This window comes from Leuciscus leuciscus (assembly GCF_965113295.1).
Source record: "Leuciscus leuciscus genome assembly, chromosome: 21".
Lineage (NCBI taxonomy): Eukaryota > Metazoa > Chordata > Actinopteri > Cypriniformes > Leuciscidae > Leuciscus > Leuciscus leuciscus.
In genome coordinates this window covers 28146446-28170395 of record NC_138745.1, presented here as the reverse complement: position 1 = coordinate 28170395, position 23950 = coordinate 28146446, and the positions used below count along the sequence as shown (strand labels likewise).

Genomic DNA, 23950 nt, shown 5'->3' with positions numbered 1-23950 from the left:
GCAGAATATCAAATAATTTTTTTTAAGCCCTTATTCTGTTACTAGAACAACTGGGAAAGTCGTTTGTAATGAAATATTGACTGAAAAGGTTGGACATTCATTTAATGTTGGTCTATAAACCGTGCAAAAACACTTTCAGTATTCAGAATTTTACCATTAAATTTTGATTTTGATTTATTATTCCATTTAATAAACAAGAAAAAAAATGACATTACTTTACTGGACTGAATAAACTACGACTTTATTAAACCTCATTCAACCATCAAGGTTGTTGGGAAATTATTGCGCCCACTGTAAGCGTTACTATAATCGTCCAATAGAGGGCGTTGCCCCCACTATAGAGGTGCCGCAACATCAAAGGTGGTGATTGGATGAAGTGGTTGACAGGCGGGATGGTGCACCAATCATCGCTGAAAGGTTAACTGTGCGTACTGCGTTTTGCGTACTACAGAATGAAGCACGGCAGCGCCGGTGGATCAGCAGCACGCTGACTGGTGTCATAAGATCATTTGAAGGACTCGCTACGAGGATTTCCTCACAGTGTATACCGTTTTTAGAGGTAAATATGTCGGAATGTATGTTTTAGAGCTTTTTCTGGTTCTGGTGTTTAATGCATTAGCCGTCTTGTGAAGATGTCCTGTTGAAAATCCACACGACTTGCTTTATATGTTGCAAAGGCATGATCTAGCCAAACAAACCTTTGTCAGACATACTAATTTTTTTTTTTTTGAAATACCTTTACGGTTATACACCGGATATATTGTTGTAAGAGAAATACACCGCACCCCGTGTGACATGACATCCATCACGTGCTAACAGGCTCTGCATTAACTATTCCACACGCATATTCACGTGCATGATGCACAACAGGTCCTGTTTGAATGCTTTTATATGCAAATATCTGATAACAATGCAGTGATACAAATTACAGCTCCACAGAGCAAAAGAAAACGGTAAAGGCCGATGTAACTGATGCACGAGAGTGCCTTGTTTATTTTTGCACATGCTCAACCCCTAGTGAGGTGAGTCAGACCTAGTTTGACCTGCGTCTACACTTTGAGCCCCACCCAAATCTGAGTTTTACATATTTGCTTATAGATAATCTGATTAATCTATTATTTATAAAATATTTATAGATGCCTATACATATTCAATTGGTTTAAAATTGTTCTTTTTGGGACCACTTGACAAAAAGTTATATTTATGGATTATAATTACAGTCTAAAATGTCTTTCTTTAATATGGCTGTCTAAACTTTTAATTAATTTTGTTTGCTCTACCACATCTATCTTTGTGATCATCATGATTTTTTTCAAATGCACAATGTTGCTTTTAAATGCCAATTAAATTGCATACAGTTACATTAGTATTATTTATATATTAATATAGAATTAATATTTTAAATAATACTTTTTTTTTATATTTTCTATTTTAATTTTAGTTTAAGCTGTAGAAATTCTGAGTATTTGCCATTTTTATTTATTTATAGCTATATATAGGCCTATAGCTTTACTTTTTTTCTTTACTTTTCGTTTGCCATTTTAATACTTCAATGTTTTAAAGTTAGTTGCCAATGCTAAGGTAACATTTCAAATTTTCAAGTTTTTCTTCTAATATTTCATTCATTCGATTTCATTTTATTTAACAGTTTAAGTTTTAGTTAACAATAACCACACATGATGCATATAATTATTTAATCTTTTAATTGTAAAAATCAAAAATCACATTCATCACTGGATTCTGGAATAATGCTTATTTTGAGGGCTTCTCAAACAGCAAGATTGGAACTGAATATCATTTCATTAGAACAAACATTCACTATACATTCAATGAATTGTAAATGAATGATTAGCAATGTGCATTTGCTGTCATTCTGAACAAGTATAAAATGAAAAACGTGGTCTTCTAGGTCCGTGTGCTACAGGACCCTTTTCACATTTCCCAGGTTCTCAGAAGCGGAAGTCATCATAGTTGGGTAAATTTATAGAGGTGAATGAACGGAAACTAACTATATATTATACATTATTATTATTATCATTATTATATAAATACAATTATTATATATTGTAAAGTTATACAACAAATAATTGTTCTGTTCCCGTTTGCACCAACTGCAAAAAAAAAAAATCAATGATAGCGTTTCTATGACTTTCCAAAATGGGGAAAAAAATCTAGAGAGATTTATTACGTTGGTTGAAGAGAGATTAACATCAAATTTACAGTCACTCCCTCAGTAGTTTTATTACAAACAACAGCGTTTTTAAGCGTTTTTCTGTATTTAATGCCAACACATCATCACAGTCTGAAAAGGGTCCAATAGGGTCATTTATTAGGTACCCCAAGTAAGGAGCTCCTGTCATGCTGTAAGGAGTCAGGACGAATCATTCAGCTGGTGTTTAATCATATTTCACTCTTTTGCCTGTTCCTCCTGAGGCAGAGGCAAACAAGATGGACATGGACGTCCCTAAACCTCGTGTGTTTCTGAGCTACAGCCCCTCTGCCCTGTTTTCACAGTGAGAATCATTCTGCATGGTGTTGCTCCTTGTGTGACATGATGTGTGTCGCCCACTGCTTTAAGCTTCAGTAATGCGCCGAAGCTCGGCTTTATCCTTCATCTGGTGCAGTTGTTGCAGAAATACCTCATGAAAATGAAATTTAATTAGAGGTTTAATTTGGTTTGGGAGATTTTCATGTTTGCCATTACTACAAGATGGCAAAGTGTGTTATTGCAGCCTTGTCCAATGCACTGCTTCTGCTGTGTGCTTGAACTTTAAAATCTAATTTAATAAAACAAAGACTGTGTTGTTAAATAGGCTATGCTTTGTTTGAAAGATCTGACATATTCCAGAAAAGGTTTCCACGTGCTTTAATGTCCAAAACCCAATTATAGGGGCATTAAAGTCTGTGTTTGTGAAGTGTGATCTTTGTTCTCCTTATTGAGCCAATTAGGTAACAAAAAATTAGGCTAACTAATCTCATAAATGAGTGCTCAAATAGTAACCTTTGATTAGAGTTCTGCACATTTTCTTGTTCGATTCTAAGTTTGAAAGGCAATAAGAAGACCCATCTTTGCAGTTGTTATCAACAATTCATTAATGTTGCATGGCGCTACTGAGAAGGCCCATGTAAAGTCGTACATGGTGCGGTCCAGAGTTCAAGTCTTTTCGTGGACCTTACAGCTTGTTCTGTGTCTCTAGGTGGAGTTCACCGGTCGGTCCGACCCAAGTGATGGCCGCGGTGCAAGATGGACCGTGGAAGAGCCTGAGCTCGGGGAAGAAAGTCGCTTTGGCTGCCGGCCTCTCTGTGGGGGCCACGGTTGGCTACCTTGTTTACCGTCACATTCGAAGCAGCGGTGGTAAGTTGTGAACTCTAGCAAGCTCTTTTCATGCTCTTAACATTTGCCATGTCAGTTTTCACTCATTGATGGTCAAAATGATATTGCTTGGAATTTTAACAATGATAGTATAGTGTTAATAATGTTCATCGTTTGATTCCGTAGTGCAATGCCAAAGCAAAGAGGAGTCCAGAATATCTGTTCCCCTTAACGTGTACAGATCTATTGCAAGATATCAGAGCGCCTTTCTAGACATAGTGAGTGTGTGTTCTTTCTTTTTTTATGTCACTTGGATTTGATCTGATCTGGAACTGTACATGATAAACCAAAAACTGTTCAAAAGTTTGGGGCGTTTAAAGGGGTGGTTGAGTGTGATTTCACTTTTCTAACTTTAGTTAGTGTGTAATGTTGCTGTTTGAGCATAAACAACATCTGCAAAGTTACAACGCTCAAAGTTCAAAGCAAAGGGAGATATTTGCTTTTAAAGAAAAGGACTACAACAAACGGCTGGTTGGGACTACACGACATTCCTCTCGGGTTAGTGACATCACTAACCCTAGAATTTACATAAACCCCGCCCCCGGGAACACGCAGTCCATGTTGAGAAGAGGAAAAGTTGTTGTATAAGAGTACATTTGTGAGTCAGCTCAAACTTTAGCATCCATCTTTTCACATGCAATAGAAAGTCACTCTGTGTGCATCTCACAACAGTTCATATTATGAGCAATTTATAGATTTATCATGACAGAATATCCTAATTGAAGATAGTTAACTCCACATCAGCAACATCAATTCATCAACTAACCATTCAGAGACGTCCTGTTGCATTCTACATGTTGTCACTTCTTCTTGAGTCTCTCCATCCTTATCTAACTCCGTTTAAAGGGATAGTTCCCTTTGAAATTAATTTTTGGTATGTTTTAGCTTACCTCAAGGGCATCCAAGATGTAGGTGTCTTTTTTTCCGCAGTAGTTTCAATTTTTATATTTTTAGGTCAAACCGTTCTTGTCTGACAGTCATATAATGCAGGTCTATGGTCATTATCTCAAAACACAAGCACAGAGTCCAAATTAAAACAATTCCCCGTCGTCCAAATTAAACAATTCCCCATCGTAAGTACACATTGATGGCCTAAGACACGAAACGAAGCGGTTTGTGTGAGAAAACGAACAGTATTTATATCGTTTTTACCTTTTATATGCAGCCATGTCGAAGTGATCTGATCTGACGTGTACGCAGACTGGTGCATAGATATATACACACTAGATGTCGCCTTGTCTACGGCAGTTCATTGGAACGAATGTCTTAAAGGCGACATCTAGTGTATATGTCTATGCACCAGTCTGCGTACACGTCAGATCAGATCACTTCGATATGGCTGCGTATAAAAGATATAAATACTGTTCGTTTTCTCACACAAACCGCTCGTTTCGTGTCTTAGGCCATCAATGTGTACTTACGATGGGGAATTGTTTTAATTTGGACTCTGTGCTTGCTCTTTGAGACAGTGACCATAGACCTGCATTATATGACTGACAGACAAGAACGGTTTGACCTAAAAATATAAAAATTGAAACTTCTGAGGAAAAAAAGACACCTACATCTTGGATGCCCTTGAGGTAAGCTAAAACATACCAAAAATTAATTTCAAAGTGAACTATCCCTTTAACATTAAAGGCAGAACAGTTTCTGTCATTTTAGTGTGTCTGCGTGAGGTAATAGCAGCTGCTAACACACACGAGCTCTTGAAACCCCGCCCTCTGCACCAGCTCATTTGCATTTAAAGGGCCAGACACAAAACGGTGCGTTTTTGCAAACCCTCAAAAAGTGACAACTTTAACTTGCTATATAAAAATATCTGTGGGGTATTTTGCGCTAAAACTTCACACACACACTCTGGGGACATCATTGATATATTTTACATCTTGTGAAAAGGGCATTATACCACCCCTTTAAGACTTTTTAGTGTTTTTGTCTCTTATGCTCACCAAGGCTGCGTTTATTTAAAAAATACAGTAGTTTTGTGATTTTATTATAGTGTAATATAATATGCACTGTAAATTGAGACAAAGCTGAATTTACAGCATCATTACTCCAGTCTTCAGTGTCACATGATCCTTCAGAAATCATTCTAATATGCTGAGTCGCTGCTCAAGAAACATCTTATTATCGTCATCAATGTTGAAAACAGTTGTGCTGCTTAATTTTTGTGTGAAAAACCATGTTTTTAGGATTCTTTGATGAATATAAAGTTAAAAACAGAACATTACAAATAATGATATAACATTATAAATATATTTGATTGTTACTTTTAGTCAATTTATTTAGTCCTTGCTAAATAAGTTTTAATTTCTTTTTAAAAATTGTATTGACCCCATACTTTTGAACAGTAGTGTGATGTGTTTATTGTATATTATGAATATTTGGCGCTGTGATGAATTACTTTTGTTTCTCGTAAAATTGCCTTGGATAAAAGTGTCTTCTTTAATGAATGTAAATGCAAAATTAAGTTTTATAATAAATGTGATTTCCAAGCCTGTAAATGAACAAAATCCTAATCAGGATTGAAATCACTTGAGTAGTTTTTCTCAGTGAAATAATATATGATTTAAAAAAAAAAAATGCAATAATTATGAAACAATGAAATTGAATTTGGTTAAAATGTATATGATTTGTTTTATGTGATTCTCTAACTCTCACATTTGTGTAGGTGAATCAGAAGTCCGGTGCCCAGATAAATGTGCTGCCGAACACTGAAGAGCAGAGCATGGTGAATTTTCTGATCCAGGGCTCACCCGAGCAGATTCTGGTGGCACAGTGTGCGCTGGAGAAACTGGCCACCGACTGTGAGGTCATCACTGAGGTTATAGACGTGCCTCAGACGGCGTTTGGAAGAATTATAGGTTGGTGTGCACTTTTAAGTAAAAGTATCTCTGTTGTTGTGTCAGAATGATGCCAAGCACAAATGCTCTGTCAACATTTAATCTCCTGCGTAATATGTTTGAAATATTTGCTCCAGGTCGTGGTGGTGAGACCTTAAAGTTCATAAACAGAGTCTCAGGGGCCAGGGTGAACTGCTCCAAAGATCGTGGACACGGCTTAGAGGAGAAGGGCAAGATCACGATTAACGGCACACGCAAGGAAATTCAAAGTGCAAAGGTGAGATTTTAGCATACGTGTGGTTTAGAAAAATAGCTTTCTGCATTCACACGCTGATTTTATGCACACATAGTGAGTGAGACGTAGATTTTGGTTATGGTTTTTTCTCACAGGAGATGATCATGGAGAAGGTCATAGAGAATGAAACTGTACGAAAGCGGATAAGTCAAGCTTCTGCACTGCGTCATAAGAGGAAACCGCCGGAAACTGAACAATTTAACAAGGCCCAAGGACCAGAGAATGAATTATTAAAGCTTAATGGAAAAGATTTACCTTCCCCAGTGATTGAGCTTAAACAAGAGGGGCCTGCTACGGTCAACGGCTTTGCAGACAGCAGCGATACTGCTGAATACTCCCTTAAATCAGAGGAGGAGATTCTCTCTCCAGTATCGCCTTTGGAGATCTCCAAATTTGAAAGTAAGATTAACCAAACCCACTTTCACAAGGCCAGTGAATGATAGGAATCACAATATAATTATATATAATTCTGTCATCATTTACTTACATTCATGTCATTCCAAACCTCTATGAGATTCTATGCAACAGCTCCATTAGTGTTCCACAGAAGAAAGTAAGTCATTATTCACTTGAAGGTGAATAAATGACCGAATTTTAATTTTGGGGGAACCATACTTCCAACTTTAGTAACATATTTAGAAATTTGCCCAGGAAGGGCTGAATGATTAATCAAAATAAAATGAGAATCAAATTAAAAGAATCAAATAAAAGCGTAATGTTTAAGTAAATATTTGAAGTTAATTCATAATTTTACAAATATACACACACATATTCACAAATTGTCGTTTTTGTTTTTTACATGGAACTTTCACTTTGAAACCCAAATTTAAAAAGCTTGCATTATCAGGCCGCCAAAACGCTGATGTCGTGTAAATGAACGGCCAAAATGCATTAAAAGTTTTCCATTTTTTTGTTGAAATCTGTAGAAGGTAAAATCACTAATTCATCTTTTCTTACCAGTTCCTAGTCCAGATTTGAGCTTCCAGCCCGATGAGCATCTGGAGGTGTATGTGTCTGCCTCTGAGAATCCACAACACTTTTGGATCCAGATCCTGGGGGTCCGATCTCTACAGCTGGATAAACTGACCGCCGAAATGAGCCATTTCTACAACAGTGATACCTCACAAGTGAGTTTGCTTGACCTCACTTGACTTTGGCTCCATGACCATGATAAATTAGTAAATGACTTCTCCATTATTATTATTATTATTTATTTTATAATGTTAGTGAATAATTACTACTTCTCTTACCACAGGAGCACAAAGTGGAGACCATTATTGTTGGAGACATAGTGGCTGCTTCATACAGGGACCATGGCACGTGGAATCGTGCTCGAGTGTTAGGAATTCTGGGCTCTGGCGAGGTGGATTTGTATTATGTGGACTTCGGGGACAACGGGGAGCTTCCACGGGAACATTTACGAAGCATGAGGTAAGCGAGAGATGGAGAGTGCAGAATCAGCTGTTTATTTTCCCATTTCTGCATAAGCATAGAGTGAAATATATACTCATACTGATGATATATTATTTTGTGGTGTTTAGAAGTGACTTCCTGAGCCTGCCCTTCCAAGCCATTGAGTGCAGCCTTGCAGGGGTTCGTCCTGCAGGTAAAAAGTGATGTTCTGGTGTTTATCAGTGAAATAGAAGTTTCATCAAAAGTCAAAATGTTATCTATCTTTATTTTGTTTTAGGAGAGGTTTGGACTGAGGCGGCCCTGGATGACTTTGAACGCATGACATACTGTGCCGAATGGAAACCTTTACTGGCCAAACTGTACAGCTATTCTCATACTGAGATCTCATCCTGGCCCAGTGTGAAACTCTATGACAACAGCCAGGGAAAGGTTAGAGGTCAACATCACAACTAGGGGTGTAACAATACATCAATCAAACGTCTAACGATACGATGCATCGATGCCACATGTAAAATATCGATATACGGTACCTTTATTTTGACATTCTCCACATCCTCATGTAATGTCTGTCTATGCTTTTCTGCCAAAGTGCGCATTTTCGTTTACTCGCCATACTGTCTGCCATGGTGTCTTTGTAACGTTAATCTCCTGAAATACTGTAGATGCCTGACAAGATTGACTGAACCCTGAACACGTTTTGTCACAAAAGCTGGTATTGTCCACTGTCAAGGCATCGCGAGTTCATGTTTTAAAGCAGAAACCGACAAGCACCCTTGTTGTTGGTGAACACAACCCGATAAGTCCGTTTTAGCGAATCAGCGTGCAGTATTCAGGTCAGGTGTCAAGGCTGCTAGTCACTTGGAAAATCCTCTCAGCTAGCATGTATTTTCATCAAAGCTGACTAAAAGTGCTCGAGGATGGATAATTTCAACGAACATGATGAACCTGTGATATCTTCTTCGGTGCGTACAAGGAAAATAAAAGCTGAAACTTTTTCACGGAACCTTGCTAAAGCAGAACGTTAGTGGTGAGAGAAAAGCTCCCTGTATTGCATATAATCACAACAACAAAGTTTGCCAGGACTATGTCAGCTGAGGAGATTAACATTACAAAGATTAACCGAGTGTATTATTATATCATAGCAATTACTTGGTTCATATTTCAGAGTTGGTTTTGTTTAACTCTGAAACATGAAATGTGCAGTTATCTGCTTTTGCTAAAAAACTAACTTTTAATGTATAAAAAAAAACATACTTTCAATGAACTTTAAATTTGTAAGGTACCTGTATTTTTGAGTTGTTATTATTGCTTAATCAATAAACAACCCAGCTGCAGTTTTTTTGATACTTGGAATGCTCTATTTAAAAAAATATATATATTTATGAAAATTAACAAGAACAGAGTTATCTGTTTTGCAAATGAACTCTTCTGTTGTAAATGTCCCAAATGGGAGAGGGTGTGCAATTTTCAAAGAGTTCAATTAAACGTAAATGTTATATATTTCGGTTGCATTTGTGAGTTATTAAAAATGTAACTGGTTGTGTAAACTTGGCACATAATATCTAAATATCGATAAGTCATTCTACATAGCCCTGAATCGAATTGTAATCGTATCGCAGAACTTTTTGAGCTATCGTCAAATATCGTATCGCTGGCCGAGAGAATCGATACATTTTGTGATGAACTGTCCGATTTACAGCCCTATAAATCACAATCACTCTGTCTCTTTACTGAATCTGTTGGTTGTCAAACAGTAAGCCTGCCCTCCTGACAGAATTTCGTCATCGAATTATTTATTCTGGCTCCTCAAACTGGAATATTTTATAAGTTAAAGGTATATAGATGGATATATCTATAAAGGTATAGATATTATCAGTTCATGCATTCTCGGTATCAACCAATGACCTTGGCGTTGCAAGCATAGCGCCATGCTATAGTAATTTAATGTGAACTCATGGATTGCCTCTTCTGAAGCAGTATTTTTTAGTACATTGCATATAGTACGTATTTTTGTTACATTATATATTACATTTATATACATTATTAGTTTTTATTAATATTTTGAATTGGCTTTTATATTTTAATTTTAAATACGTTTTAGTAATTTTATGTTTTTGTCATTTTTATTAATATTTTTTTTTGTTTTTTACATTTTCAATAAAATATTTTTATTAGTTTTAATTAATGATAACAACACTGTCCTGAAACCTACTTAATCCACACATTCATTTGCACTTTAGTAGATTTACTACCACCTAGCAATGCCGTAGCATCCACTCCTACAGTCTAGCACTCATCCAAATCACCCTAACAAATACTGACATTGCGGTGGCAAGTTTTACATGGACAGGCATCACTCAGATTATCCTCTGAAATTGTAATAGTATTCACAGAATACTTTGTGAAATTGTAATTGAAATTGTGATTGTGCGGTTTATCTCCTCTGTCTCAGGCTGTGGATCTCGGTAAGGAGTTGATTAGTCTCGGTCATGCTGTAAGCTGCGAGGATGAAGGGATTGGGCTGAGGGGAGACTGGGATGAGTCCAGATCACTGCAGAAGATGCTGGTAAAATATATGGATTGTGTTATATAGTGTATTGCAGGTGGAAGCCGCAATAAGAGAATCTCTGTTTGGATTTTCACAGGATGACATGACTGGAGCAACTTCTGAATTCAGTATGTCCTGCATCAGTTTGTCAGGTACGTTTTCTTTCAGCTTTGTTGGAGAAATGGAATGAGACACTTCAACTTTCATGTGCATCTTCCTTTTTCATGCAATTTATAACCTTTTAAAGTTGTCTTTAAATTCTGGATGCGTTAGTAAATGCTTGTATTCCTCCACTTAGACAACCGCTCAAAAGTTTGGGGTCAGTAAGATTTTTTTATAATCTTATAAATATAATATTATTTAATATAGATTTTTTTGTTTGTTTAAGTATTGATTGAAAGTAAGACATTTTATAATTTTACAAAAGTTTTCGATTTCGAATAAATGCTGTTATTTTTTAACTTTCTGTTCACTGGTGAATCCTGCAAAAATGTATCCTGGATTCCACAAAAATATTGATGATATTAAATGTTTTTTGATCACCAAATCAGCATATTTGAATGAATTCTGAAGGATCATGTGACACTGTAGACTGGAGTAAGGATGCTGAAAATTCAGCTTTGCCATCACAGGAATAAATTCCATTTCTAAATATATTAAATTAGATTAAATTCTTTTAAATTGTAATAATATTTCACAATATTGTTTTTACTGTATTTTTGATCCAATAAATACAACCTTCGTGAGCATAAGAGACTTCTTTCAAAATGTTACAAATTCTTACTGACCCCAAACTATTGAACTAGTGCATTTCAGTTCTGCAGTGTTTAACCAGTCATTGGGCTGGCGTGTGTGAAGGTTCAGCATATCCATGGGCAAGCAAGGAGCTGGGATGGTCTCCATGTCTCACAAGCTCTTCGGAGGTGGAGCGAGCTGACGTGGACCAGAGCCCGTGTTTTGGACTCATGTCTTCCTCTTCCCTGATCCACTCCACTCCATCTCAGAACCTGAGTGAGCTAGTCAGCCAGATACTTGAGTCGTCTTCGTCCACGCTAGATCCTCCAGTCCAGTCCAACAACTTAACCCCAGTGACACCATTACATGTGCTGTCAGTTCAGGAAATCTCATCCACATCTCCCTCCTGTGTGGAGGCTGTGACATCAGCGCTGGATTCCTTCACTCTTAGTGATGACGTTTTCCTTGGCACGCATTGTTACGGCAAGAAGGAGAAGATGACATCTACTGCATCAGAGGAGAAAGGTTCATCTTTTACAGTGGACAGTTACAGTGAAAATACAGAGAGCAGTGACAGCATCAGAGGAGTGTGGTATTATCTTTCTTCCTCTAGGGACTCGTCCGAAGTGTCTCTCAGCACCACCATGCCTCAGTCGTCCTCTGGATCATCCTCGTATTTGACAGAATCTTGTGACGAGACAACTGCTTCCTCTGTCTCTGTGATTGAACTGAGTTCAGATTCATCCAGGAGTGTTGAAGACGCTGAAGTGGGACTCAGTCCAGCTAATCTGACTCATCCACACCCGACTCCAGAGGTTATCACTCTGAGTGACAGTAGCAGCCACGGAAGTGTTTTAATTAGCACTTCTGAAGAGCCTAAACGCGAGTCATTTACGGAAGGAAATTTAGATGAAAAAAACCTGTTAAAAAGTGATGTGAAACACCAGACGCCAAGCTTGAATGGTGAAACCCTACATAATGAAGCTGGAAGTGTAACTGGAGAAAGAGGAAGTAAACAAGACCTTCAGGAACCAAAGAACATGTGTTTCAAAAGTGAACAGGGCAACAGTGAAGACAATTCAACAAGAGGTGTAGATTTTATACTTAACTTAGCGACACACTGGAGCACGTTGGATCTCTATGGGATGTGACTGGTTTACAATTAAGGGCTTTAATACACCGTACTATACTGAATATGCCCACATGTGAGACAGCACAACTGTAAGGCTTGATTTACACTGCACATGGGTTTGGGCTTCAATGGGAGAGGCACATACTTTTTTATTCAGTGGTGCTTGTTAAGGTGAAGCGTTTTCAGAACCTACACCTCAAAGTATTAAAGGTGCTGTTAGCCAAGGACATCTGACTGTAATTATGCCTGAAGATTCTGGAAACTCTTAACATTTGAAAATAGGCAAGCGCCACACATTCACATGTAAAAAAAAAAACACTTTATAGTTTACTCCCCTCCGATTTCCACTTTTATTTTCGCTTTTTCTTCTTACTATTTCTACTACCATTACTTATAAGCTTTTCATTTTTATTAGTTTTTTAAAAACATTTATTTTTGCTGGTTTATTATTTTATTTAGTTTTAGTAATTTTGGTACTTGGAGTGCCAAAAAGACATGACAAAAAAAAATGCTTTCGCATTCTCTCGCAAAGCTTGTGTGTTACCTTGAGAAACTTCGCGTTCGCTCGCAAAACATTTTGTTGGGAAACGCAAAATTTCTCGGTGGAACGCAAAAGAGATGTATATTTTTCCCATCACCATGCCTAAAGGGCAGAGGTGCCTAGTCCTGTTTCTGGAGATCTACCATCCTGCAAAGTTCAGCTCCAACCCTGATTAAACAACTGAATCAGCTAATTCCGATCTTTAGGAGCACTGGATAATTATATTCAGGTGTGTTGTATCAGGGTTGGATCTGAACTCTGCAGGTTCAGGATTGGGCAGCCCTGCTTTAGGGGCTCAGTAGTACTTCAACCTACTTTTTCACCTAGTTAAAAAGACAACATTTGTAAATGAAAATTCTTTCAAAAAAGAAAGCAGTTTTAGTTAACAATTACAACATTATTATCAGCAGCTTTCCATGAATTCCTATTCATCTCAATGGCAGTTACAATGTAAAGGCTAATTTTTTTGCCCATTACAGGTCAAACTGCCTTAGAAAAAATGCTTCCAGCACCTTTACATTTTGAAGTTTTATAAGCTGTGGCTTTTCTCTGATTTATCTTTTGTCCTGTTTCATGTTTTTTTTTCCTTTTCTTTTTTTTTCTTTTTTCTCCCTTTTCATCTTTCAGAAGTTGCCTCAATTTCTGGAAGTGTGGATGACACTCTTGATGAAGAATTCAACTGACAAAAATAACCAAAGAAATGTATGCCTTGATATTGGTAAGTATGCCTATGGTCCTGTGTATAATATTCCATTTAAGACCAGCTGATTGTGTTAATGCTGCCTGTATCCTCCTCTCCTCCCCAGAGACCAGTTGCTATCCTCATTTAGCATTCAGCACATGCTTCCCGTCTCTGAGAAAGAGCCTTACTTGACTACGCCACCTGCTCAGACTGCCTGTATTTACTGTACAAGTTCTCATATAAGGAATGATTTTCATAGTTCGTATGTTGTCTAAACTTTTCAGGACATCTTGCTTTTTTTTTTTTTATATATATATTTTTTTTTTTGAACTGTTTACACTTGTGTTCTCATTGTGTTCATCTCATTTACGTATTAAAATGTTACTTAATTTTTCGGTCTGAACTTCGAAGAGCAGATAATAGACAGTGGAAGAGCAGATCTCAGGGAACTCATGATTGAGTCAGTTTGAAACCTCAGTATTGTTGCAGTGTAGCACCAAGGTTCCTTTGGTTTGTTTCTCAGTGATAAGATGGTTTAGCTTTTTGTTGATGGGCCATTTTTCATTTTCTGTGTCAATTATGTATGTTGTGAATTTAGTTTTATTGCATTAAATGCTATGGTATATATGTGTATATAATCAAATAAAGTCTATTATTATATCCCATATTAATTTGAATAGCTTTTCTGTGCAAGTTGAGTGAACATGGTCCTTCTATTGTTTTTGGATTATTGTACTGCAATAAAATGCTTGAGGGGAATTGGATCTCATGCAATGAATGGATGCACACTGTTTATTAAGTAACTGTAGAATAATACAAATGGTGTTATAAAATATGCAAAAGTTATTCAGAAACAGGAGCTAATGATAGTGGCTGAACACGTGGTAATGGAGATAGATAATATCTCTTCCATTATATTTAAAGACAGCATAGACTAAGCAATACAATTGTGAGAAATGGCAAATAATTCAATAAAATATTTAACATCTAAACCATAAACAAACAATATGGCAGTCAACTTCATATACAAGATTACTGATTGAAGTTCTTTGGAGGAGCTGTAGGCTAAGTACTGACTTCTCAGCATGTATCATTCAAAATGTTTATGTAGCTTTTATGGATAATACAAAAAATATAATTTTACGAGGTGAAGTTTGTTTTAATTAAAAATACCAGTAAAATTTGTTGCATCAATAGAGGATTACTGTAAAATAGGTATTTTATTAGATAATGTGTATATACACAGGCACATACAATAGATGATTAACAAACAATAGATTTACAACTATTTTACAGTAATCCTATATATATATATATATATATATATATATATATATATATATATATGCAATAACAATTTTTTGATTTCTAACCTCAGAAAATGCTGATTTTCAACCTCAAAAGGTCAAACAAAATTGTATATGTGTATAATTTATTGCATTTTTGAGACTCCGATACGGTGTGCACCTCATTGAACTACAGTACGTTACTCGCAAAATACTATCCCCATCTACTGAGCTGGCCACACATCTAGACATTTATCACCCCATCCATCATTTCATCGTGTCATATTCTATTACCATGAAGTTATGACCCTAGACATAATATATTTAATAGTTATAGTCAATAAATCTGCTATGGCAGCACAAAGTCCGTATTTATTTGATCTGAGATTATTCACCCTCACTAAAACATTTCCTATTACCTTATATGGTGTAAAAGTAGCGTAGAGGTTAGCCGTTATTGGCTAATGTCCATGCCAATCATTGTAGATCCACGCGCATGCGCACTCGAACCATGACAATTGTTGATAATCAACTGGAGTTATTTTTTGCTTTAGAGTAAATAATTTCAAGCCAGGCCCTTCCCCCCCGGGGGGCTCTCGGACCATACCACACCGAACATAAGATACCGACGTGTATGAAGGGCTAATGGAAAACCCAAGGGATATGGTAAGAAAGAGTTTGTTTGAGCCCGCTTCCTTGATTTAGCGCAGTTAGCGGCTAGCAGTGTTAGCCGTCCTCTTTGTTTTGGTTGTCAGAAACAGATCCTGCTAGTCACACAAACTACAGCATTTACCTCATTCAAATCACTCGTAATACTTTCTATGCTATGTAACCGTTCATTCAAACCAGCTGTCTCACTAAATGGTGCAAAAACAACTGATTATGTATGTGTTTTGTGCAGCTGAAATATAACGTTACCCGCAGGCCCATGATTGAGTCTATGTTTGTGTTTATGGTCGTGAATCAAAACATAGTTAGTAGACAGTATTTATGGGGATCATAAACGCGTTTAGGTCGTTTCCATGAAACGTTCTGTTTATGTAGGTTTTGAGGCTTAGCATATGCGGATGTTTGTGTTGTGTTGGCTTGTGAAATGACATACATTTTACCTAAAGGTGGGTTATGTGGATATTGAATGTATAGATTTTGGTGAAATTGTATTTTAGCAAATGGATATGGAAATGGCATGCTTTTAGATGAAGAAGTGGTCTGAAATTATGCTTTTTGAATTCAGGTCACAGTGGTTTGGACTGATGCACCAGCCTAGCAGTTCAATATTGAAAAGAAAAAAAAAAAACATGTAAAGCATGAAAATACAGTAAATATCATTGAAAATATGAAAGTAGTCTTTTGCTCTAGCTATCTCCTTTCTTGAAATGCCCTGTGGGGATATTGGGTTCTGATGATATTGCCCCTTTGTACGTGGTATTTGCTTTTTTGTGACCCCTGAGAACCTTCAATTTTATTAATGTGATTTGCTCTGCTTCCTAATTCCCTGCTCATTAAAGCGTTGATGAACTATTATAAAGATTATGGTTATCACTGACTGTAATATTAATCGCACTGTATTATGTCAAAGGTAATTATTTATTTAACTATTATGGCTTTATAAGTGAGCTTTAATCCTTGTCTTTCTTTGCCCTTTCTTTAATTTGACTATTGCTCTTCTCTATTTTCTCCACATTTTCCCCCTCTTCTCACCTTGTCGCATGTAGGCTGAGCACACTCCCCGCTCAGAGCGAAAGAGAAGAGATTCGTTCGGGATGTTTGACGGATATGACAGTTGCAGTGAAGACAGCAGTAGCAGCTCCAGCTCAGAGGACAGTGAGGATGAAGTCCCCAGCATCCCCGCCAGCCTGCCTATCATCAAAAACAACGGCCAGGTCTACACCTATCCTGATGGAAAAGCTGGAATGGGTTAGTCATGTCCATACATTACTTTTCATGTAAACCCAGAAATAAAAAGAACATAGCATATATTTCTCTCCTTGTTATAATTTAACCATGGTTACAATGTAACTTCTAATGAAAAATTGTACCCCCTAACTAACAAAAATCATTTTATGGTTTGCTTTTTCGTACAGGATGTGTTAAATAGTGTGAATATATGATTATTAAATTTTTTCATGCAGCAACCTGTGAGATGTGTGGTATGGTTGGTGTACGAGATGCTTTCTACTCTAAAACAAAGAGATTCTGCAGTGTGTCCTGCTCCAGAAGCTATTCCTCCAATTCTAAAAAGGCCAGTATACTGGCAAGACTTCAGGTAACTACTCATGGACTTAAGAAGCACTTCAAATAAATAAAAAAACCTCTGTTGTTGTTGTTTTTTCTATTTCCATAGCTTTGACACATTGTATTTATTTTTCTTGTGTCCTATCAAGGGTAAACCACCAACAAAAAAGGCAAAAGTCTTACAGAAACAGCCATTAATGGCAAAGTTGGCAGCTTACGCACAGTATCAAGCAAATCAACAGAACCAAGCTAAATCAAAATCAGGTAAATGGCTACTTGACTCAGTTTAAAGTTTCATTGTGTAATTGTCTGCCTAACTGATTTTAAAAAAAATCACAATCATTATATTTAACCACAACTTTTTGTTATTTTTGCTGTTTTTCATGAAGTGGTTCCTGTTGAAGGCTTTGACTGGGGCCGGTACATTTGTAGCAATAATCTAGTTGGGGCACCAGTCAGCTGTTTCAAACATGTGAGTACAGGCTGAGAATTATTATCATAATTGTTTTTCTTATAATCTTTTGGCTTGTATGTATGTTTTATGAATACTCTGCGTGTGACTTGATGTTTTCTGAATACTCTGCGTGTGACTTGATAACTCTCCAGGTGCCCATGGGTACGTGCTGGGGTGATATAGCTGATGGGGTGAGGGTGGAAGTCCTCAATTCTGACACAAACCTCTCCACAAAAGTTTACTGGGTAGCAGGGATTGTCAAACTGGCAGGTAATGTTGTAGTTTAACTGTCAAGTTCTTTTTGCTTTTAAGAATGTTTGATGTATTGAAATTAACGAAATACATTAACATTTTCTAAACTTCTCAGGTTTTAAAGCTCTTCTGCGCTATGAGGGTTTTGATAATGACTCAAGCAGAGACTTCTGGTGTAATCTGTGTATCCCAGAAGTCCACCCTGTTGGATGGTGTGCCTCTAGTGGAAAGCCACTGGTGCCTCCTAAATGTATGTATAACATTAAGCTATTCAAAACTGTAATTGGCAGGTTTTTTTGCTGTTAAAATAGTGTAAACTTGCCATTGCTGAATAGGAGTAATTATAAATTTTAAATATATTTTCAACTTCATAGCCATCCAGCATAAGTATTCTAACTGGAAACCGTTTCTTGTGAAACGACTCACTGGAGCCAAAACTCTTCCGCCGGATTTTGCCACAAAGGTAAGATGCTGTATCCCAGCAGTGACCATAAAGCAGTACTTCAGTAGAGAGCCTCTGGAAAAACCTGTAGAGCAAGATCTTCCTGCTATGATGAGAAAATACACCAGGAAATAGTTCCTCACAAAACGGATTAACATGGGGTAAAGGTGTCAGACTGTCTTACTGTAAAAAGAAGCAGACCTCTTTTGACATTGAGATAAGAGTCAAATGTAGAGCGTATCTACTTTTTGTCATCGTTGTGAAAAGTTTTTTTTTTTTTTTTTTTTCGCCTTTTTGCAAGTAGCACTCATAATTAATTTTATTTGGACACATGCAGCTATAATGAATCTTCTTTACAATTTCTTGATTTGAAAAAAAAAAAGGACGCATTAAATTGATCAAAAAGCAACAAAGACATTTATAGTGTTACAAAAGATTTCTGTTTCAAATAAATTCTGTTCTTTTGAAAGTAAAATTGTATCACGGTTTCTGCAAAAAAATTTAACATTCAATGATGATAATAATAAGAAATGTTTCTTGAGCAGCAAATCCGCATATTAGAATGATTTCTGAAGGATCACAACTGGAGTTATGATGCTGAAAATTCAGCTTTGCCATCATATTTAAATTTACATTTTAAAATGTATTAAAAATAAAGCAGTTATTTTAAATTGTAACCGTATTTCGCTAAAGTACTGTTTTTACTGTATTTTTTATCAAAATAATGCAGCCTTGGTGAGCATAAGAGACTTCTTTCAAAAACATTTAAAAAAAATCTTACGAACCCCAACTTTTGAACGGTTGTGCACAAGTCTCATTTCAACTGTTTGTTTAAATGTTTAACTTGAAGGTTCACGAGAACATGCAGTACGCGTTTAAGAAACTGATGCGTGTGGAAGTTGTGGATAAGACCCACCTGTGTCGGACTCGCGTGGCCTTGGTGGAACAGGTGATTGGCGGGCGTCTGCGTCTGGTGTATGAAGAGAGCCAGGACGGCACTGACGACTTCTGGTGTCACATGTTCAGCCCACTCATCCACTCGATTGGCTGGTCACGAAGCATTGGACATCGTTTCAAAAGATCTGGTCAGTGTGGGAGTCGGAATGGTTTTTGGACTTGTCAAAGTTGATTCAGCAAACATAAGATTTGATGACCTTCTTGTGGCTTATGGATGTCTCTAATGTTGCCTTCTGCAGAGGTGATGAAGAAAATGGAGGGTCAGGTGGATGCTCCCCCGCAGTTGTTTCTTAAGGTACATTTTTATTCCACTGTGTGTTGGTAGGCGCCTGCTTCTACCTGCTCATGCGTGTCATCTTTAAACCCACAGGTTAGGGATGTGGATCAGAGCGGGGAGTGGTTTAAAGACGGAATGAAGTTGGAGGCTATAGACCCTCTAAATCTCTCTGCTATATGTGTTGCTACTGTAAGAAAGGTAAAGTTATGTCATTTTGTCTGACTGACTTAGATGTTGAGTTGTACAACTGAATTATGAATTATTTTATATATTTTTTGCCCAAGAACATAATTTTTATTTGAAAGTGATTTTTAATTTGTAATTCAGAGTTGGTGTCATTGGTAGATATAAAAATATGTAGAATGGAAATTATGAAATGCAGGTGTTTTTAACTGATCATGTAACCTTCTCTCAGGTGTTGGCAGACGGGTACCTAATGATCGGGATTGATGGTTCAGAGGCTGCTGATGGGTCAGACTGGTTCTGCTACCACTCAACCTCTCCCTCCATCTTCCCAGTCGGCTTCTGTGAAATCAACAACATTGAGCTCACACCCCCAAGAGGTGCGTTTCCTCTCTCTTTCTGCAGCGTGATCTTATGTGACATCATCACTGAATGAATCTGAAACTGCTCCACAGGGTACACCAAACTCCCGTTTAAATGGTTTGACTACCTCAGAGAAACAAGTTCAATTGCAGCCCCTGTGAAGCTCTTTAACAAAGTAAGTTTTCATGCATAGACTGTGAGATAAACATTTTGTTTTTCAAATTATGCGCTGTGTTTTGTCTTGAATTATGCATTGTGGTGCAGGCCATTGAATCGTCTGCTCTCTCTTTCCCTCAGGATGTACCAAATCACGGCTTCCGTACAGGGATGAAGCTGGAGGCAGTGGACCTGATGGAGCCACGTCTGGTGTGTGTCGCCACAGTGACCAGGATCGTACACAGACTCCTGCGCATTCATTTTGACGGCTGGGAGGATGAGTACGATCAGTGGGTGGACTGTGAGTCTCCAGATCTCTACCCAGTAGGCTGGTGCCAACTGACTGGTTATCAGCTGCAGCCGCCCGCCGCACAGAGTGAGTGAACACTACAGAAGATTCTGATTGTTGAAAGTTCAAATGGTTTCTTAGCAACACTCTATTCTCATATTAAGTGTTTTTTATTTTTTATTATATAGAACCGTTCCTTCTACACTTTTTTAAAAATTGCCTTTTGAATTTTTCTTAATCTTTTTTACATTTATTTTTACACAGCCATTTTCTACTCCTTCTCTGCCCCCTAGATTTATACTTTATTGTTGATGCAAATTACACATGTATGATATACTGACCTCTGTATAGTGGCATTGTCTACTCAGTATTCAGGAACTTTCACCTTCACCTGATGTGAACTTTGCCATGACCATTATGTTTAAGAGTTTAAGAGTATGTAATAATTACTGTTATGCGATTACTAATAATTACTGCATTTCCAAACGTTTTGTCTATTTAACAGATACAGGATAACATTAGTCACATGACTTGTGTACTATGCAAGTAATAAATACGAATAGCCTAATCATTTTAATTATAACAACCATTTATTATATAATATGAAATAATGATCACAATATAATCATATCTGCTACATTTTTATAAATGCTAAATATAAAATCATATGACAGTTTCTGAATGAGCACTTTTTATAGATTTATGCTTTGTCTGCATTTATTTTTTAATTCAGAGCAAATAAAAATCTGCTGCTTGATAATTTTTTGTCTGTATAATGTATTTGTATAAAGTTTTAAGGATTGGCTGTATAGAATAACAGCTTGCCCCTTTCGTCCTCAGCCACAAGAGAAGCACCTCCAAATGTCTCAAAACAGAAAAAAAAGACAGCACAGTATAAAGGACAAAAGAAAAGTGAGTCCAATTTTCCATCTTCTATCTCTCTCTCTCCTCTCACCGAACACTGATTTTGGGTGCAAAATTGGTCCAGGAGATGTTTCCACTGGTTTTTCTCTGGCTTGGGTCTGGTCTGGTTCTACTTAATAGTCAGTGGCAGTTGTCATGATTCAGTGGGGTCATGGATAATTACAGACAACTAGCTATCAGTGGCACACTCCCTCGGGGTGAGAGAATGAGCAAATGTTTAGGAGAGGTCAGGTTTGCAGTCATGATGTTGGGTTCCACATTGCCTTTTCTCAGGGCTTCAGTTTCACAATCACCCTTCTGTCTTGTAGAAATCAAATTAAGTTTCAGAATCAGATCCGAGTTGAAATTTGGGCTCAGCTGGAGGATGGCCTGCAGTGTTGTGGAGTTGAGCTCGGTAGCCTGGGTAACACTAACCCAGTAACTTCGGTAACCACAGTCTGGCTTGGTGTTTAGAGAGGAAGATTCCAGTTGGGAGGAGGCCGATCGGTTTGGGTGGGCCTCTGAGGAGGAGGAGCTTCTCGGGTGATGAAGAGCAGACTCCGCCCCATTACCTGTCCCACTTCTCTGGGTCCGGGCGACCTCCCACCTCAGGTGTAGAGCATGAGCGCTCTATCAACTCAGGTAACTCAATTCTCCATCACTCAGGGAGAGGGCGCCACTGAGCTCATTCTGTAGAACTTTTCAGGTTGGCCTTCATGAAGAGTTGCACGTCATCAGGTGTGTGCGTATTATGTGCTGCATACACCATTAACAACAGTTGCATGATTAAAAAAAAGTGTAGTTTTACATTTGACTCTGAAGAAGTGTGTGCGTGGTCAGTTTCATCCCACACCTGACTCATTGTTTTATTTACCTAAGGATGGTGTGAATTAATAGCTTTTGGATTTTTTGAAAGAAATAGCTCACCAAAAATTTTTATTTTGTTTTTCACTCACCCTCATGTTGTATGAATTTATATGGAGTGCAAAAGGAGACTTTTTCCCATTTAACACAATAAAATGGGACTTGGGTTGTATTCCAGAAAGCAGATTATGTGACATACCCAGGGTAAGTAAGCGCATAACCTCAACTTTCGGTTAAAAAACGGAGGTAATTTTCAGGATAAGTAGGTAGCCATAGCAACCTACTCTCTGCTGTTCCAGGGTTAGTTTACTTCAGAGGTGTTCAACGCATGCATGCTCTATTGATGAGGCTCCAGTGGGCATGAAAGATTGCACATAATATTATATATGTGTGTGTATATATATGCGCTATTAAAACAAGGTAATGTTAATTTTATTATAATATATGGCTATATATATTAAAAATACATCGTTGATCTGCATTCAGATGTTTTTTAAATTTTTTGCAACAGGATATTTTCTATGCTATAATGTATTTCTATAATAAAAGATATAAATTATATGATATATCTTACCTTTCAAGCAATGTAGAAGCAAAATGACAAACAAAATACATTTAGACAGCCATGTTATCTTTGCAAGCGCAGACTGTATTTAGTTTAATCAGTCTTTCTTTTTATTATATAATTAGCATCAAACAAATTATATAGTTCTTATTCACAGTGATTAAAGATTATTAAGCAAAAAGATTTAAAAATGATTGCACAACCACAATAATTAGGTGGCGATATGCACTATGTATGTAAATCAGCATTTAACTAAAGAAGAAAAGTAGTATGGCTCGCTTTTTCTTAGCGTCCGTTTCCATGGTGACTCGTCACTGGTGTGAATGTCTGGTGTGTTAACCTTGAACATACTCTGAGTTGGATGAATTTACTCCCGGATGCGTTTTTGGAAGGTTTGGTTTAATCAACCAAGAGTTCAGGGTATGTTTGAGGGTAAGGTAACCTTGCTTTCTGGAATACACCCCTGTCTGTCAAGCTTCTAACTGACCATTTAAAAAAAGCTCCATTAAATTAAAGTGATCATAAGAGTAGTTCAGTCTTTTTTATTTATTCATTATAACTAGAAAAGCACATACAGCGATGAACAACTAAGAATATTAATATGGTTACAGAATTGTCACCAGATATGTATACCATCAATCCTGGAAACAAAATGCCTTAATTTTTCCTCCTTTTTTTTTTTTTTTTACAGAAATCAATAATAACATGGGGTACTAATTTTCTTAAAGGGACTATTTTGCAGACCATTTACTTTTCAATATTAGTCTGATCGTATGGGTTTGATGTATTCGGCCCACTTTATTTCAATTTAAAATAAAAATTATTTTATCTATATCTTTAATGGAAAAGAAAGTCTTTCCATCACCTCATGTAATATATTTTTTTCTATCCATTCTTTAATTATAGTTGGCTTCGGCTTGAACTATTTTCTATATTCTACATTTTCTAAGTCTATTAAAGCCATTTGTGAGGAACAGACCAAAATCTTAGTTAATTAAAAATGTATAATGCCAAATGTCCTCGAATGGTGTATAATAATTTTAAGAGCTACAGGGGAGGATTTTAAGTGAATAGTAGAATTTAGTCTGCTTGACAGCATCGGTCTCCTTTCACCTTCAGTAGAAGGAAAAAAAATAATTCCTTTTGTGTTCCATGGAAAAGA

The 23950-nt window shown here is 37.0% G+C and overlaps 2 protein-coding genes across 6 annotated transcripts in view; both read left to right on the top strand.

The window, feature by feature from the left end:
• Positions 1-424: 424 nt before the first annotated feature.
• On the top strand, positions 425-14227 carry tdrkh (tudor and KH domain containing). Of its 4 annotated transcripts, none has more exons than XM_082152980.1 (15): positions 425-559; positions 3198-3355; positions 3500-3591; positions 6045-6237; positions 6354-6493; positions 6607-6910; positions 7472-7638; positions 7767-7942; positions 8053-8117; positions 8202-8353; positions 10377-10490; positions 10570-10624; positions 11331-12296; positions 13508-13598; positions 13687-14227. In XM_082152980.1, the coding sequence occupies exons 2-14, from the start codon at positions 3229-3231 to the stop codon at positions 13561-13563; spliced, it is 2607 nt and encodes an 868-aa protein (XP_082009106.1). In that variant the 5' UTR covers positions 425-559; positions 3198-3228; the 3' UTR covers positions 13564-13598; positions 13687-14227. The 4 variants fall into 4 exon arrangements, 3 of the variants coding, with proteins under 3 accessions (XP_082009106.1, XP_082009105.1, XP_082009107.1); XM_082152979.1 differs by lacking the exon at positions 425-559 and adding an exon at positions 1557-2513; XM_082152981.1 differs by lacking the exons at positions 425-559; positions 11331-12296 and adding an exon at positions 1575-2513.
• Positions 14228-15335: 1108 nt separating this feature from the next.
• mbtd1 (mbt domain containing 1) overlaps positions 15336-23950 on the top strand; it is a 12206-nt gene continuing 3591 nt past the window's right edge. The window contains exons 1-16 of one of the 2 annotated variants that reach the window (XM_082152983.1): positions 15336-15514; positions 16564-16765; positions 16981-17114; positions 17233-17347; positions 17473-17555; positions 17690-17807; positions 17905-18039; positions 18164-18252; positions 19082-19316; positions 19428-19483; positions 19559-19663; positions 19881-20028; positions 20104-20186; positions 20309-20543; positions 21297-21368; positions 21834-22001. In XM_082152983.1, coding sequence (XP_082009109.1) covers positions 15494-15514; positions 16564-16765; positions 16981-17114; positions 17233-17347; positions 17473-17555; positions 17690-17807; positions 17905-18039; positions 18164-18252; positions 19082-19316; positions 19428-19483; positions 19559-19663; positions 19881-20028; positions 20104-20186; positions 20309-20543; positions 21297-21368; positions 21834-22001 — 1999 coding nt within the window. In that variant the 5' untranslated portion in view covers positions 15336-15493. The remainder of the gene's footprint in view (positions 15515-16563; positions 16766-16980; positions 17115-17232; positions 17348-17472; positions 17556-17689; positions 17808-17904; positions 18040-18163; positions 18253-19081; positions 19317-19427; positions 19484-19558; positions 19664-19880; positions 20029-20103; positions 20187-20308; positions 20544-21296; positions 21369-21833; positions 22002-23950) is intronic. The other variant, XM_082152984.1, reaches the window with a different exon arrangement.